The 15,392-nt window shown below is 31.9% G+C and overlaps 2 protein-coding genes across 3 annotated transcripts; both read left to right on the top strand.

The window, feature by feature from the left end:
- Positions 1 to 994: 994 nt before the first annotated feature.
- Positions 995 to 4,434, top strand: LOC105778080 (receptor like protein 22-like). The gene is made up of 2 exons (XM_012601670.2): positions 995 to 4,136; positions 4,229 to 4,434. Exon 1 carries the CDS (start codon positions 1,119 to 1,121, stop codon positions 4,119 to 4,121), a length of 3,003 nt encoding a protein of 1,000 aa, XP_012457124.1. The 5' UTR covers positions 995 to 1,118; the 3' UTR covers positions 4,122 to 4,136; positions 4,229 to 4,434.
- Positions 4,435 to 6,370: 1,936 nt separating this feature from the next.
- LOC128041123 (receptor-like protein 9DC3) lies at positions 6,371 to 10,278 on the top strand. 2 transcript variants are annotated; one of them, XM_052630470.1, is made up of 6 exons: positions 6,371 to 7,043; positions 7,759 to 7,830; positions 8,014 to 9,384; positions 9,486 to 9,577; positions 9,738 to 9,883; positions 10,007 to 10,278. In XM_052630470.1, exons 1-3 carry the CDS (start codon positions 6,410 to 6,412, stop codon positions 9,360 to 9,362), a joined length of 2,055 nt encoding a protein of 684 aa, XP_052486430.1. In that variant the 5' UTR covers positions 6,371 to 6,409; the 3' UTR covers positions 9,363 to 9,384; positions 9,486 to 9,577; positions 9,738 to 9,883; positions 10,007 to 10,278. The 2 variants fall into 2 exon arrangements, with proteins under 2 accessions (XP_052486430.1, XP_052486426.1); XM_052630466.1 differs by having other exon boundaries at positions 6,373 to 7,043; positions 8,014 to 9,354.
- The last annotated feature ends 5,114 nt before the right edge of the window (positions 10,279 to 15,392 follow it).

Raw genomic sequence — 15,392 nt, forward strand, 5'->3', positions numbered from 1 at the left:
TAAAGATGGGCAAAGAGAAATTACATCATAGCGCACTTGTTCACACTAGCCATCACTTTTAAGATGTTCACTGCCATAATTTCCTCCTTGTTAAATGAACAAACAGATTCAAGAATCTGATTGTTAATACGATCAAATTCACATCCTAGTGGAAATGTTAAAATAATTTACGTGGGAAGTACGTCTTTAATAACTCTAGTCAAAAAAGTAAAAATAGTTTCTCGGTAATTTGTATCAATCAAAATTAGCCAAATCATGTTCCTCTAATAAAGTTAATTTAACTACTATTAAGATGTTCTTACATTCCGTAGTAAAAAATTACTCTTCGAAGATAAATTTGATCATTCTCATGAAAAAATAATTACACCCTGCTAGTAAAACTTCAATTATTGGGATCTAATTATGGCAATAATGTTGGGTCCCTCCATTATTTTCTTTGATAAAGTTTACAATAAAAACAAGAAAGCATATCATCTAAAAGAATCAACGTGTCCCTAAAATAGAGGTAAACAAAAGCAAAAAAAGTAGGAAGAGTTACTAACAGCGAAAGCAAACGTAAAAGGTGATATCTATCTATAATAATATATATATATATAAGTAGGACTTTAGAAATATTTTAAACTGGCGAGAGTACTTTCTATTTTTAATTCTATTATTTAATTTATATTTAAAAATATTAATTAAAATTAATTTAATCTTAGCTCAATTGACATGAATATTATTATTAATGCAGGAGGAAGTGCTAAAATATTTATTCTTCTCATTGTGGGTTGAGGAGAAAGTATGGATAGTTTTAGATATTTTAAAAATATATATGATCAAAATATATAACGAGATTATTTTACAAAATTATTCATTCTTTATCTACTTATTGTTTTTTTTATAATTTTTTATAAATAATTTTTTTATTTTTATTATAAAACAAATCTCACATTCCAAGAAATTTAAATAATTTTAAAAGACTCGGGAAAGACTTACAGCAGTCCACATGAAATTAAGGAATATAAATAAATCCACCTTCGCATAGCATCTGTCAAGCCTCCACTCATAGCAAATTTCCAACTTCATTTCCTTAAAACTTTTGCCTCCAATCATCTCTTGTTTCTTAGGTTCTAGAAATGGGAAAGTTTATATGGTTGTGTCAAATCCGTAGTCTCCTCTTAGTGCTGTTCTTTCTTTCCGTAGTCGATTCTTTTTTGAGTTTGTCTTCCTCTTCTCTTAATCCTACCCCTTTGTGTCTACCGGAAGACACCTCCGCCTTGATCCAATTCAACAACACCCTATTCATTGATGAATCTGCTAAAGATTTATGTGCATATCCCAAAACAAAATCTTGGAATGAAAGCACAAACTGCTGCACATGGGAGGGAGTCACTTGTAATAAAGTAACTGGTCAGGTGATTAGCCTCGACCTTAGTTGCTCTATGCTTGCCGGCTCACTTTCCCCAAACACCAGCCTTTTCCGCCTTCAAGGACTCAAACGACTCGACCTTTCTTTCAACAATTTCAGTGGTTCGATTCCATCTGGGTTTAGTCAGTTAGTAAGTCTGACATATCTTGATCTTTCTGGTTGTTCCTTCTCTGGTTTAGTTCCGTCAAATATTTCTTTGCTATCAAAATTGATTTCACTTAATCTTTCTTCAAATGGTTTGAAATTTGGTAGCCAAAGTTTTGACATGCTTACGCGCAACTTATCTAAATTAGAAAATCTTGTACTTGACCTGGTAAATATGTCTGATGTTGTGCCTACCTCCTTCATGAACTTGCCTTCATCTCTAAAGCAGTTGGGGCTTAAGTTTTGTAATTTGAAGGGGAAATTCCCTACAGAAATATTCCAGTTCCGGTACCTAGAATATGTTGATCTAAGCTTGAACTCTTTGACAGGTTGCCTCCCTAGCTCCAATTGGAGTAGTCACCTCAAGTACATTGACCTTTATGATAATCAATTCAGAGGGTCAATTCCTGCATCCATTGGAAACCTCACAAAAATCACCTTTCTGGATTTATCTAATAATGAATTCCAAGGTCAACTTCCCTCTTCACTTTTCAGCCTTAAACAGCTTACTGATTTAGTGTTATCAAACAACAGTCTAGAGGGTTTCCTCCCGACTCATGTACGCGGGTTTCAGGATCTAAAAGTTTTGTGTTTAAGTAATAATTTGTTAACCGGTGCAATTCCATCTTGGCCTTTTACTTTGCCATCTTTGGAAGAGTTAGACCTCAGTGGAAACAGGCTCTCTGGTCCTATCAACCAGATTCAAAAGCCTAATTCAGTTCAAAAGGTTGATTTGGGCTACAATGAAATCCATGGTGAAATACCGAGTTCGTTCTTTGATCTTGTAAACCTTACTGAGCTTGATCTTTCCTCAAATAATTTTAATGGTGTAATCAACTCAGTTATGTTTTCAAAGTTAGAGAATCTTTTAACACTTGATCTTTCATCAAATAGTTTTAGCGGTGTCATCAAATTAGATGTGCTTTCAAAGCTAAAGGAGCTTACAGAACTTAATCTTTCAAACAACACATTGCTATCATGGAGTAGTGACAGTGGCTCTAACACTACTTTTCAAGAGCTCGATACATTGTACTTCTCTTCTTGCAACGTAAGGCAATTTCCAAATTTCTTACGATCAGCCAAAAACTTGAGGATTCTCGATCTCTCTAATAATTCAATTCAAGGTTCAGTTTTCAAGTGGGAATCAGAAGGTTGGGAACAATTGATTGTTTTAAATCTTTCCTACAACTCACTGACGGGTTTAGAGCATTTTCCAGGGAAGAATCTTAAATTCCTTGATCTTCGTTCAAACCTACTCCACAATCTTCCTCTGACTCCACTACCGCCTTCATTGCAAGGATTTTGGATTTCAAACAACAATTTGACAGGAAAAATCCCTCCTTCAATTTGTAATTTGACTTCACTTGATGTCCTTGACATGTCTAGAAATTACTTGGGAGGAGTTATTCCGGCTTGTCTTGGAAATTTTAGCCACGAGATCTCAAACATAAACCTACAAATGAATAAATTTCGTGGAAAAATCCCTGATTTTTGCGTCGATGACAATGCTTTGGTGAATCTCGCACTTAACGACAACCAATTGGAAGGGCTATTGCCACGATCCTTGAGTAATTGTACTTCTTTGAAGTTCTTAAATCTGGCAAATAACAAGTTAAGTGACACCTTTCCCCATTGGTTGCGTGTACTTCCAGATTTGCAAGTTTTAATCCTCCGATTCAACAATTTTCAAGGTCCCTTGAGCATTTCCAATGATACTAAACCATCCTTTTCATCATTGCAAATTGCTGATCTCTCTCAGAATAAATTTACTGGCCTCTTGCCTACAACTTTCTTCCAAAATCTAGATGCTTTGAAGCATGCAATAAGCAGACATAAATCAATGTTTCAAGAAGCCTGGGAAAATCTAGGACTGTATCAACATTTAGCACTCGATTATTATGGTCAAATTTCATTGAATGTAACGATGAAAGGATCAGACATAAAGTTGGAGTACAAAAGATCGTTACCCATTTTCTCTGGCATTGATTTTTCAAGCAATAAATTCTATGGAAAGATCCCTGACGTCATTGGAGAGCTTCATGCAATTCACATGCTCAACCTGTCTCACAACAACTTCATAGGTCATATCCCACCCTCGTTGGGAAATTTAGTGGAACTTGAATCATTAGATCTTTCATCAAACAAGCTCAGCGGCAGGATTCCATCTCAGTTGACAAACTTGACATTTCTTGCAGTGTTAAATTTTTCCGATAATAATCTGGTGGGACCAATCCCCCATGGAAATCAATTCGACACTTTTGAGAACGATTCCTATCATGGAAACTTGGGATTATGTGGCTTCCCTTTGACAAAGCAATGCGACAATGGTGACGAACCTAAACCACCTGCATCGAAGTTCAAGGAAGATGAAGGTTCTCCAATAAGCTTTTTATGGCAACTTGTAATGATGGGATATGGATGTGGAGCAGTGCTAGGATTGAGCACCGGCTACATCATGTTCACTACTGGAAGGCCGTGGTGGTTTGTGAGAATGGTTGAGAGAGATTGGAAACCGAATGTTACAAGGTGGGTTTGCAAAATTCGAGGAAAAAGAAACATTCACTGAATTTAAAATTTCAAGGTATGTTTTTAACCATCTATTAATTTCTCATTGGTTTTGTAATCTAGAGATTAGACTTAATCTCTTTCCTCAATTTTTACTGTCATGTACAGTGGTTCGAACTGAAGCTGAGAGAAGAATGCACCCTTGCTACAATACAATTGGCTAGAAATTAAAGAGGATAGTTTCTGGGTTCGTTTCCAGTGCAAGTGGTTTTAAGATAGGATTCAAGGTGTCGTTGGAGGATAACTTGCATTGCTTGTTCAATTCGATCATGCTTAAAGTTTGGTCAGCAAAATTAATAATAAGTTTTCCAATTACGTCACGTTTTTTCTTATTCAACTATTAAATATTAATTATCAAGTAATTATAAAAGTTTAAATCCCTTTATGAGTTATTGATATACTAATTTTCTAATTATCAGATGCTTTTTAATTTAATTAACGATTAAAAATCATTAATTCAATAATAAATAGTCCTTTTTAGAATACTGATTATATCTTTACACAATACCTAGAACTACCTGTAGTTCCTCCTCTACTCATAAATAAGATAATAATGCGTTTCAATACACTCAAATTCAGGTTTTCCTGCATTGGCAATAACGCCCATACCAATCGAACTAAAATTCAAGTCAATTTAATAATTAATTTTATTTACTAAGATAAATTAATTTACATTTTAATTTAATAGAAATAACACATTAATATGAACTTTAATGGAATAAAACAACCAAGAAAATTAATTATAGTTTAAATATTTAATTTTAAAATTATCATAGATATAATTACAATTTGAATAGCTAATTTTAAAAATTACTAAGAGCAAATACGTCATTCACTGTTAATAAATTTTGAGTTGATAAATATTTTTGAAAAGAAGTATTACAATTTTAAAATATATTTATAGTTTTAATTTTGGATATATTCTTTTAATTTTTAAAGTTTCAATTTTTAACTATTTAAATGTTTTTTTTTTAAAACTTGAGGTGATTTTATCATAAGAAAATGGGCTCAAGGCATATTATTATTATTATTATTGTCTCAAACCTTGCAAATTGAAAGTAGTGGCTTAAGGAAGACTGTAATCCACTTGTTTTATTGGATAAAACTTATATTTATCCTTCAGCTTTTATTTTGGGTGGTTTTTATAATGATTTAATAGGTTTATTTATTCAGAATTGTTATGAATGGCTGCCTAAATAGGTTGCAATTGGCAGGTTGAAGATGCAGTTGGGGGCAAGGAGGAAGTCAGAAAATGTTTTTAAGGGTTAAAATTAAATTTTAAATTTTAATAATTTATATTTTTATAATTTTTAAAATATTAAATTAAAATATTTAGTAATTTAAAATTCAATCTCGTATTTGGACAATCTATTTAGACAACAATTTAAATAAGACGCAAACTAAAATATTATTTTCAATTAGGCAGATTAATACCAACGGTAACTCATTTTATTTTATATCCTTTTTCATATTTATTATCAAAAATAGTTTGAATGAGAATCAAGGCTTAGATTTCCTATGCTAATCATCACTAAAATATTAAAAAGTTTCAGAGAAAAATGGGAACATTTGCTGCAGATTGCTTTATCAGTACAACCGTTCATGAGTCCGGAATAAATTTCAATAAACAATTACAATTATCATGGAAAGTTTTGATTGAGAGGATTCTTAGTTGATATCTTACTTCAATTATTTAGCTTTCTTTTTCTCCATAGTCTGGGATTTTGACGATTTGGCAACAAGTTTGAAATGAATTGCTACATCAATGCTTGACTCAGTCATGAAGTCCGTTTTCAATGTTCAAGTGCTTCATCTCTGAAAATAAATTCACACTTCACAGGACTCTTATATTCATCCTATTTACTTGAAACAGTAAATGCTATTAAAGAAGTGAAGAAGGATGGACGCAATTCCAGTGATTTCTCAGAATGACTTTTAAAGTTTGGAAGCGACTAGGAAAGTGAAGATGGAGCCAAATCATTTGAAATTTAATACATCAATGCTTGAGTCAGTCATGAAATTAGTTCCTTACCATGACGTACCTATTGAAAATATTGAATAGGAAATTATAAGTCAAGTCGACCACAATTTTTATAAGCTAGAAGTCGTCAGTAAATCATAGATGTAGCCAAATTTTGTAGGAAAAGTCAACTTCTTAAAAGCAACGTTAGAACAAGGATCTCAACACAAATTTCTCCACTTGGAGTAGACCCCCCCCCCCCCTTTTTTTTCCATCATGTATAATTAAAAAAAAATTCCCTCTCACAAGTTGTATTTCCACAGAACTTGATGGGAAACACTGGGTTAATTATGGCTCTTATGATGGCGGTGCTGTTGCTTCATTTTGTCGTTTCATTCTCTACCAAAACAACTGATATCAACACAGATCGGTCGACTCTTCTTGCACTGAAAGCCCATGTTAGTGATCCTCGAAATTTTTTGACAACCAATTGGTCTGTTGATATCTCGATTTGTAATTGGGTCGGTGTCACCTGTGAATCTCGTAATCAAAGAGTCATAGCTCTCGATCTTTTTAACATGAGTCTCTCTGGCACCATACCACCTGACATGGGAAATCTATCTTTTCTTACTCGGCTCAATATCGGGTACAACAATTTTCAAGATCTATTACCGGTCCAGTTGACTAATTTGTATCGATTGAAATTTATCAGCATGTCTGATAACAATTTCCACGGAGAAATCTCATCATGGGTTGGTTACTTCCCTGAGCTTCAGTATTTGTCTTTGAGCAATAACAGTTTCACCGGTCCTATCCCATCTGATATGTGTGATCGTCTACCCACACTGAAAGAGCTTTATTTGTCTGACAACAAGCTTTCTGGGAAAATTCCAATAGGTTTATTCAAGTGCAAAGGGAACTCGATGCTTAGGACTCTAGATCTCCGCCGCAACCAGATCCAAGGTAAAAAGCATTTGGATTCAATTTTAGCTTATTTTGTTGTCTTTCTCCGACTGCAATTGTCTGCTTTGTTCGACAGGAAAGCCTCAAATTTTCTTTTACCAAGTAATTTTTTTTTAATAAAAATCATCATGCTTTTCATCAATCATAATAGCTTGTTAATATCTTGCACTTCAACGTTTGAATCTCTTTGGTTGACCCAGTAATAATTTAATAAGTACTATATCGCATTTCTTCATTATTTATATTGATTTTTAAATTTCTTAATGAAATTTATGTTTAATTTCTACAAATTTGTTTAATATTTTAACCTTGTGCATTTCATAATTTTTATAATAATATTTCAAGGACTAAAATATAGAAAAATAAAATGCTGAATTATTTCATTTTTTAAAGTAACTTTTATATATCTTTACCCAAATAAATTTTTATTTATTAAAATATTAGATTTCTATCCAAATTATAAGTTCTGACTTGCTTAACTCACATATAATAATTATTTGATTAGGAAAGAAAGAGAACAAAAGTAAATGGAAATTAATAAAAGGAAAATTACAAATTGGGCCTTATTTGATTAAGACTGTATAATAGATGTAGAATAAATTATAGGCAATAAAATTTGGATTATTGGACCATACCTCTTTTAAATTAAAGAAAAAAGAGGTACGATAACAAACCTTTTTTTACATTTGTTTAACAAATTAATTCTATGGTGCAGGTGTAATCCCACAGCAAATTAGTAATCTAACAGGTCTGAAAGTTCTATATTTATCCCATAACTTTTTAACAGGTATTATATAATATTTCTTCACTTTTCAATTTCACTAATTAGTAGTTTAGTATGCATATATATATATATATATATATGCGCCTGATTGTGAGAATTAGGAATAGAACCCAACCCAATGAATTAGAAAATTGGGAAAGGGATGATATGGTTAGGTTGAATTTGTTCATTGTATCGATAATGCAGGACATATTCCAGTTACCTTGGGCAATCTAAGAGATCTAGAATTGCTGGACCTATCGGAAAATGATTTAAGTGGAACACTTTCATCCTCGGAAAGGAGCTTCCTGTCATCATTAGCTAATTGTAGTGGGTTGACAACCTTGGCATTTGGAAGTAATCCATTAATCAGTGGTTACCTTCCGCCTTCTATAGCAAATCTCTCGGTTTCTCTTCAATATTTCGATGCTTCGAGTTGCAGCATTAGTGGTAGCATTCCAGGGGAAATTGGTAACTGGAATGTTGCTACATATCTGGATTTTTCTGGAAATCATTTTTCAGGTGCAATCTCAGACAGAGTTTGTAAGCGGAATAATGATTTGAGATATCTTGCCGTTAATGACAACCAATTGGAAGGAACATTACCGTTGTCTTTAACTAATTGCAGTGAAATAGTATTTTTGAATGTTGCAGACAACAATCTAAGCGATACATTTCCTCATTGGTTAGGTATTCTTCCACAGCTTCGAGTTCTTATTTTGAGATCTAATAGATTTCACGGTTCCATTCAAAGTTACATAGCCACATCTTCTTTCTCCAAATTGCAAATTATTGATCTCTCTCATAATGACTTCACTGGCCTATTGCCAACCAATTTCTTCCAAAATCTCATGGCTATGAAAGAAGCTGAATACGTAGACAATGGTAATTGGTACTCCCTTGTTGTTAATTTAACTATTAAAGGCTTGGAGCTAGAGTTTACGCTAAAAGTACGTATGCCCTTATTAACATGCATAGATTTGTCGATGAATGGATTCCATGGAGAAATTCCTAAGGTAGTTGGAGAGCTTAGATTGCTTCAAGCACTCAATCTCTCTCATAACAGCCTGACTGGTCCTATCCCACCGTCATTTGGGACTTTGGCAGCACTTGAATCAATAGATCTCTCATTTAACAGGCTGAGTGGCAGAATCCCTTCCCAATTGACAAATTTGACATTTCTTCAAGTGTTAAGGTTTTGGAACAATAATCTTGTGGGGCCCATTCCCCATGGGAAGCAATTTGATACATTTGAAAACGACTCTTATCGAGGAAACTTGGGTTTGTGTGGATTCCCATTATCAAAAGAATGTAACAATGATGAAATAGCAGAACCAGCACAAGATGAGGAAGATAATGGTAATGGTAATGGAAATGGAAATGGAATAGCTTTTATTTGGAAAGTTGCAATGATGGGGTATGGATCTGGAATGGTATTAGGAATTAGCATAGGATACATTGTATTCACGACAGGAAGACCGCGGTGGCTTGTAAGAAAGATTGAGAGAGATTTGCAAAACAAAGTTTCAAGCTGGTTTGGGAAGAAAAGTAAGTAGTCCTGCAAATCCATCTTTATATGTGAGTTATTGTATTTCATAGAAATAAACATTCAACTTTTTCCATGCTAAATGAATAATTAGGTAAATCACAAATTGATTATTTTTATTTTCATCCATCAGGAATGAGTCCGAGAAAAGATGAAGTTCCTCAGCTTGTACAAGAGCAAGGTGTATGTATGTAATGCATCCATAGCAGCTTCTCTCCATGGAATGTATGTTCTGATAATGGGAGTTCTTACTGATAGTTTGCTTTGGTTTTTCTGCTTTTCTTTGCATAGTTTTTCAGCTTTCATGGTCTGGGATTTTCGCCTTTCGCAAGAAATTTGCGTGTGCTAAACTTTACTAATGATCGTAATGTTTTTTTTTTTCAAGGCAATCAGTTCTGTACCGGTAGATGTATTGTTCCGTATTCATGGGTGTTTGTGGCTTGTAAGAATGGTTGAGAGAGATATGCAAAACAAAGTTTGAAGCTGGTTTGGGAAGAAAAGAAAGGAGTCCTGCAAATCCATCTTCATTATGTGAGTTACCGTACATCATTAAAATAAATGTCCTTTCTTTGGCATGCGAAATTAATTATAAGTAGATAGATCTCAATAATTTTGTAAAATCAAAATTAGACCATTTTTATTCTCATTCATCAGGTAACTTCCGAGATGAGTCTAAGAAAAGATGAAGTTCCACAACCTTTATAAGAGCGAGCTGACATGTATGTTCTGCATCCATAGCTGCTTCTCTTCATGGAATGTTCTGGCTGGTAGCTTGCTCCAGTTTTTCAAAATTTTTCCAAAGTTTTTCAGCTTTCATGGTCTGGAATTTTGACAATTTGTCAAAAAGTTTGTTTTAAAGTGTAGAAATAAATTGCAACACCCCCTATAAGCAGTTCTCTGTTTTGGATTGGTGTTTGTTTGCAAAATTTTAGTAGGGATGGTAACAATTTTCTTCAAGGCAGCTGGTAATGGGACCGAATCTCTGATACTTCGACATCCCTCACTCGTTAGATAAAATCTCACCAATATACAAGACTATCACTATTTAATTAAATTCAAATAAATTAAAACATTTAATATAAAAATCATAGAGATCAAAATTTGTTTTGAAGATAACTTTCAAATTGTGTAGTAAATGAAGGAAGTTCAAAATAAAATTTTGTCTTAGTAGTATCTGTAGCAGGCCCAATTGCCCGGGCCCAGAATAATAAATAAAATCATGAATAAAAAGTCATCACCGATCACACCTTTACAAAATGTCGGTGACGACTCCTATTTTTGTTTTTAAAAGTTGATCCCCTTTTATTAAAAAAATAGTTTCGACAGTATCGAAAATATAAAACTTTGAAATGTTTTGAAAATTTCAAAGAAATGAAATAATATCTTAAATCATCACAACTCAAGTTTATAATTAAAATCAAAATTTGTAAAAATATTAAAAGGAGCGAGTTTAACTACTCATTGAGTAACTAGCATTTCTCTTAATTGGATTAAACAAACATAAAAATATTTAGGCCAAATATCTTATTGGAAATACGTAATCGCAAACTTTATAAGTAACCCGTAATGATATAATCCAAAACATATTTCATGTTAAAACAGTAATTAATAAAAAATAATAATTTCAAAATACACTAATAGATAAAAAAAATCAACTCTTTTTTTATCGCTATGATCACTCTTAACCTTGATGGCAAAGGTCAAAAACCACAATTCACCCTAGTAAAAATGGGTCAAAACAAAAGCCATAAATCTCCCCCAACAGTAATGGTTCAAAAACCACTATTGGCACGGTTGAAACTTATTTCTAAGCACAAAATACATGTCAATACAAACCATATTTAACCCATTGGTAAGGTTGGAACATAGCATACCGAAAGCAAATTTAAAATCAAAAAATTGAATTTCTTGTAATGTCTCAAATATACATATAAAACATACTTCATATAACAAGACGTAATTTAATATTATATTCCCTCAAAACATATTATATATAAATATACCAAAACATTATTTGAATAGCATAAATATACCAAAAGCATAATTCAAAAACACATTTCTCAAAAATAATCACATAATCCAATTTAAATATAGAAAAATATTAACACTTAACTAATTCAAAATTTCACTTTGTTAATTTAAAACCATACTGGCATGTTTAACCTAATTTTCATAAAACATGAATAAAATATCATATATTACTTAAATACCATAGAACATTTTAAGTCGATTTTGAAAATTAAACACCAAAGAAATATTGACTTGTGTGGCGTACAATAATTTTTATAAGTCTCCTAATAACTTAAAATTTAAGAATAGAACTTGAAAATCAAAATTTGATCAACAAAGCATAGACTTAAAAGCTATGACTTTTCGTGATAATCCTAAGACATTTCAGTTGTGGATCAATTCCTTAATAAATTAAGACAATTGTACAATTTAATAAGACTATCTTTTACCTCAAAATTAAGTAAATTAAATTTAATAAAATACATGCATATTATAAGAAATTTTAATATATTAATAAAAATCAATTTAGTATAGTTTCCAACAAATAAATATTTTTAAAAATAATTAAAATCAAATTTTCAAAATTTTGAAATCGTCCTAAACATCGAGATGATTTGGCTTAGTTGAAGCCATTCTCAAATTTTACTTGGTATTTCTACAAAGCAAAAACATGATTTTGAATAAAAAATTTAATACTAAAACTAAAAATTTATTTTATTAAAATCAATTTCCAAATTTAAAACATAAGAAATCATCATAGTTATCTAGATTTATCTGTGTTAACAATTTCAACTTACTTTAGAGTCTTATAGTTTTGTAGCACAAAATTCTTGATTATGATAATAAGAAAGTTTAGTTTAAAATTACTTCTTATTTAGATTAAATTAGAGCTCTAGTATAGTTAAGAGTTCTATTTAGATTTATTTAGCTATCTTTGTATTGTACACAATGGAGACAATTTATTATTATTCTATTTTTGTTTTGAGTTAATAAATTCCTTTTATGTTTTCTTTTCAGAAATTCCTTTTGAGTTTCTTTTTAGAAGAGTTTTTAACAATCTTTTTAGATTGTGAAGGTCATTTTGAAACTTTTTCTTGTCAAGATTTCTATTTTGGAGAGGAAATTAGAGTCGCTTAAAGGGATTGTGAATTTTTCGTATTTCCAGGTTTCTTAGGATTTCTACCTACCATGTTCTTTCTTTCCATCTATCTTCTTTATTTTCATTGTTCTAATATTTGATTTATTTATTTATTTTGACTTGGATTCTATTGCATTTCAAGTTGAAATCCAAATTTATTTTTGAACGTCTATAGCCCTAAGTCAAATTCGTGACCTGAATAAACTTTACAATCCACTGTCGCATTGATCCGCCTCATTCTTTATCATTGGTATCAGATTTGGGCATTTTAGGTGTTTTTTATGTTCTTATAAAATTGGTTTCCAGCAAATAACATCAAAACAATTTTTTTTTACTTAGACAATTTTCGGAAAAAATATATTTCAGTGGGTAAACGTTTTTGATCTGAAATTTTACATACTATTTATTGACACTATTTTAGAATATAAAAAATATTTTCCAAAAAAAAGTGATAAAAAAGTATAGAAAAGAATAGAAAAAAAAAAGATTGGACAGTCCTCGAGATCGTTATGACAGTCCCGAAAACTATTAAAAAAAATGTGAAAGTAACCATGAAATGGTTGGAGATAGAGCTAGATCTGGACAAATCATTAACTAATTTCACACTCATTGATTTTTCAAACAATCGATTCAGTGGACGAATCCCTGAGGCACTCGGCGAACTTCATGCTCTTTTAGTGCTCAACCTCTCACACAACAGATTAAACGATACCCTATACCACCGTCATTGGCAAATATGGCAGCACTTGAATCATTAGATCTGTCATCTAACAAGCTTGGTGGTAGAATTCCTTCCGAGTTAACGAAACTGACATTTCTGGAAGTGCTAAACTTGTCGCAAAACAATTTTTTCGGACCAATTCCGGTTGGACATCAATTCAATACTTTCGATATTGATTCCTATGCTGGAAACTTGGGTTTATGCGGCTTCCCACTATCAAAGAAATGTGGTAGTGAGGAGGAACGAAAGCCACCAACACCAAAGCTTGTGGAAGATGGAAGATTCTGCAATACCCTTTATTTGGGAACTTGTAATGATGGGGTATGGGTGCGGAGTGGTGTTGGGATTGAGTACGGGATACATAGTATTCACAACTGGAAGACCGTGGTGGTTGGTTAGAATGGTTGAGAGAGACTGGCAGAGGAATTTTACAAGATGGGCCCGCAGGATTGGAAGAAAAAGAAACTAGCACTTCATCCAAATTGCATAGGTGAGATTCAAATATGTTTTGCTTAAACTTGGACCAAAAATTGTATTTACTTTTTAATTGATAATGCATATATAGTAATTTAGACTTAACTTTTCCATTCTATTTGCCATAGTTGGACCTGAGGTGAATTGGAGGGAAAATGAAGAACTGCTTCTGTAAGATTTGGGTCGAAGCCTCTGTTCTTACCTTTTGGGTTCATTTTCAAGGCAGTGGCTCAATGATAAGATGAAGCTGTTGTTTGAGGATAGCTTGCTCTTTCTTGGCTTATTATTCAACTTCGATAATATGGGTGTTTTTATTTGTAAATTTACATTTATGGATTTATGTTCTACTTTTGTAAGAATATGTACTGTTTTAATTCCTGTTTTCAGGTATGTTTTATCCTTAATGTGTTTGAATACAACTTTTCTTGAATATTCAAAGAAAACTTAGTAGTTTTGGTCATCTTTGTTTGAATTGTTTATACTTTGCCAATTCTTGCTTTGTTTCTGTTGTCAGGATTGTTAAGATTTATTTTGGATATTAACAAGATTTATTTGCTGTTTTTTTTTTATATTAGACAATGGTTAAAATTTGATTTTGATATCTATACTATGCTCAAATTATGATTTGATATCCTTATATATTAATTTATGTTGCTTAGAAATTGATCATTGTGACTTAATGAGTGAATGTAGGTTTCGTGGGTTCCAGACGTGTGATTTGTCAAATTAGCAATCAAGTGTGTGAAACTAACCCGAAACCTTGCTCGAAACTTGAGAAAATTATGAACTAGGGATTGTTTTCGAAATTACCTAACCAATATAATGCTCAAATCCTCACTTCTGTGCTTGTTTAACAGCCTAAATTATATCGCTAATAGATAAAAAAAAATCAACTCTCATTATATCGCTAAGATCACTCTTAACCTTAATGACAAAGGTCAAAATAACAATTAACTGGAGTGAAAATAAATTGAAATAAAAACCACAATTAACTCTAGTGGCAATGAATTGAAACAAAAATTAGGGTTAATATTTTCTCATTTTATTTAAAATTTAAAATTGTGACGTTGATATTTTAATTTTATCGATTCTTTGGTATAAAATAGAGGGTGGATGGAAATATTTTATTTGAGAAAATGTTATCTTGATTTGGTGCAGATATTAAATACGAAATTATGTTTATAGTCTTTTAATTTCAAGCTACTTTCACATGACTCTTTCCATAGTCTGCTAAGCGGGCAATAATATAAAAAACAGAAACCACTCTTTTAAATGAATTGTGGACATGGTTGACCAAGACCATATCAAGTCAATATACTGCTCTCCACTACTACTTTTATTTTCATCAATCATGCATAATTGTCTTCCACACCTTTCTCTTTATTTTATTTTTATTTTTTTGTTTTCCAATTTAGTGTGAATGCTTAGAAATTACAGTAGCTGGGAACAAAGACCATGAAATTAGTAAATTAATATATTTGTTCCATATTTTCTGAAATAACTTAAAATTTTATTTGTCTCACAGTGAAAGGAGAAATTACATCATAGCACACTTGTTCACACTAGGCCATCCCCTTTAGGACGGCTACTGCCATTTCCTCTTAATTCAGTGTATATATAGGACATATATTAATTGCCAAATGAATCAACAAACTCACTACACTTACTGACATTGACATTCAAGAAATCTGATACAA

The sequence above is a fragment of the Gossypium raimondii genome, chromosome 1 (genome assembly GCF_025698545.1).
Source record: "Gossypium raimondii isolate GPD5lz chromosome 1, ASM2569854v1, whole genome shotgun sequence".
Taxonomy (NCBI): Eukaryota; Viridiplantae; Streptophyta; class Magnoliopsida; order Malvales; family Malvaceae; genus Gossypium; species Gossypium raimondii.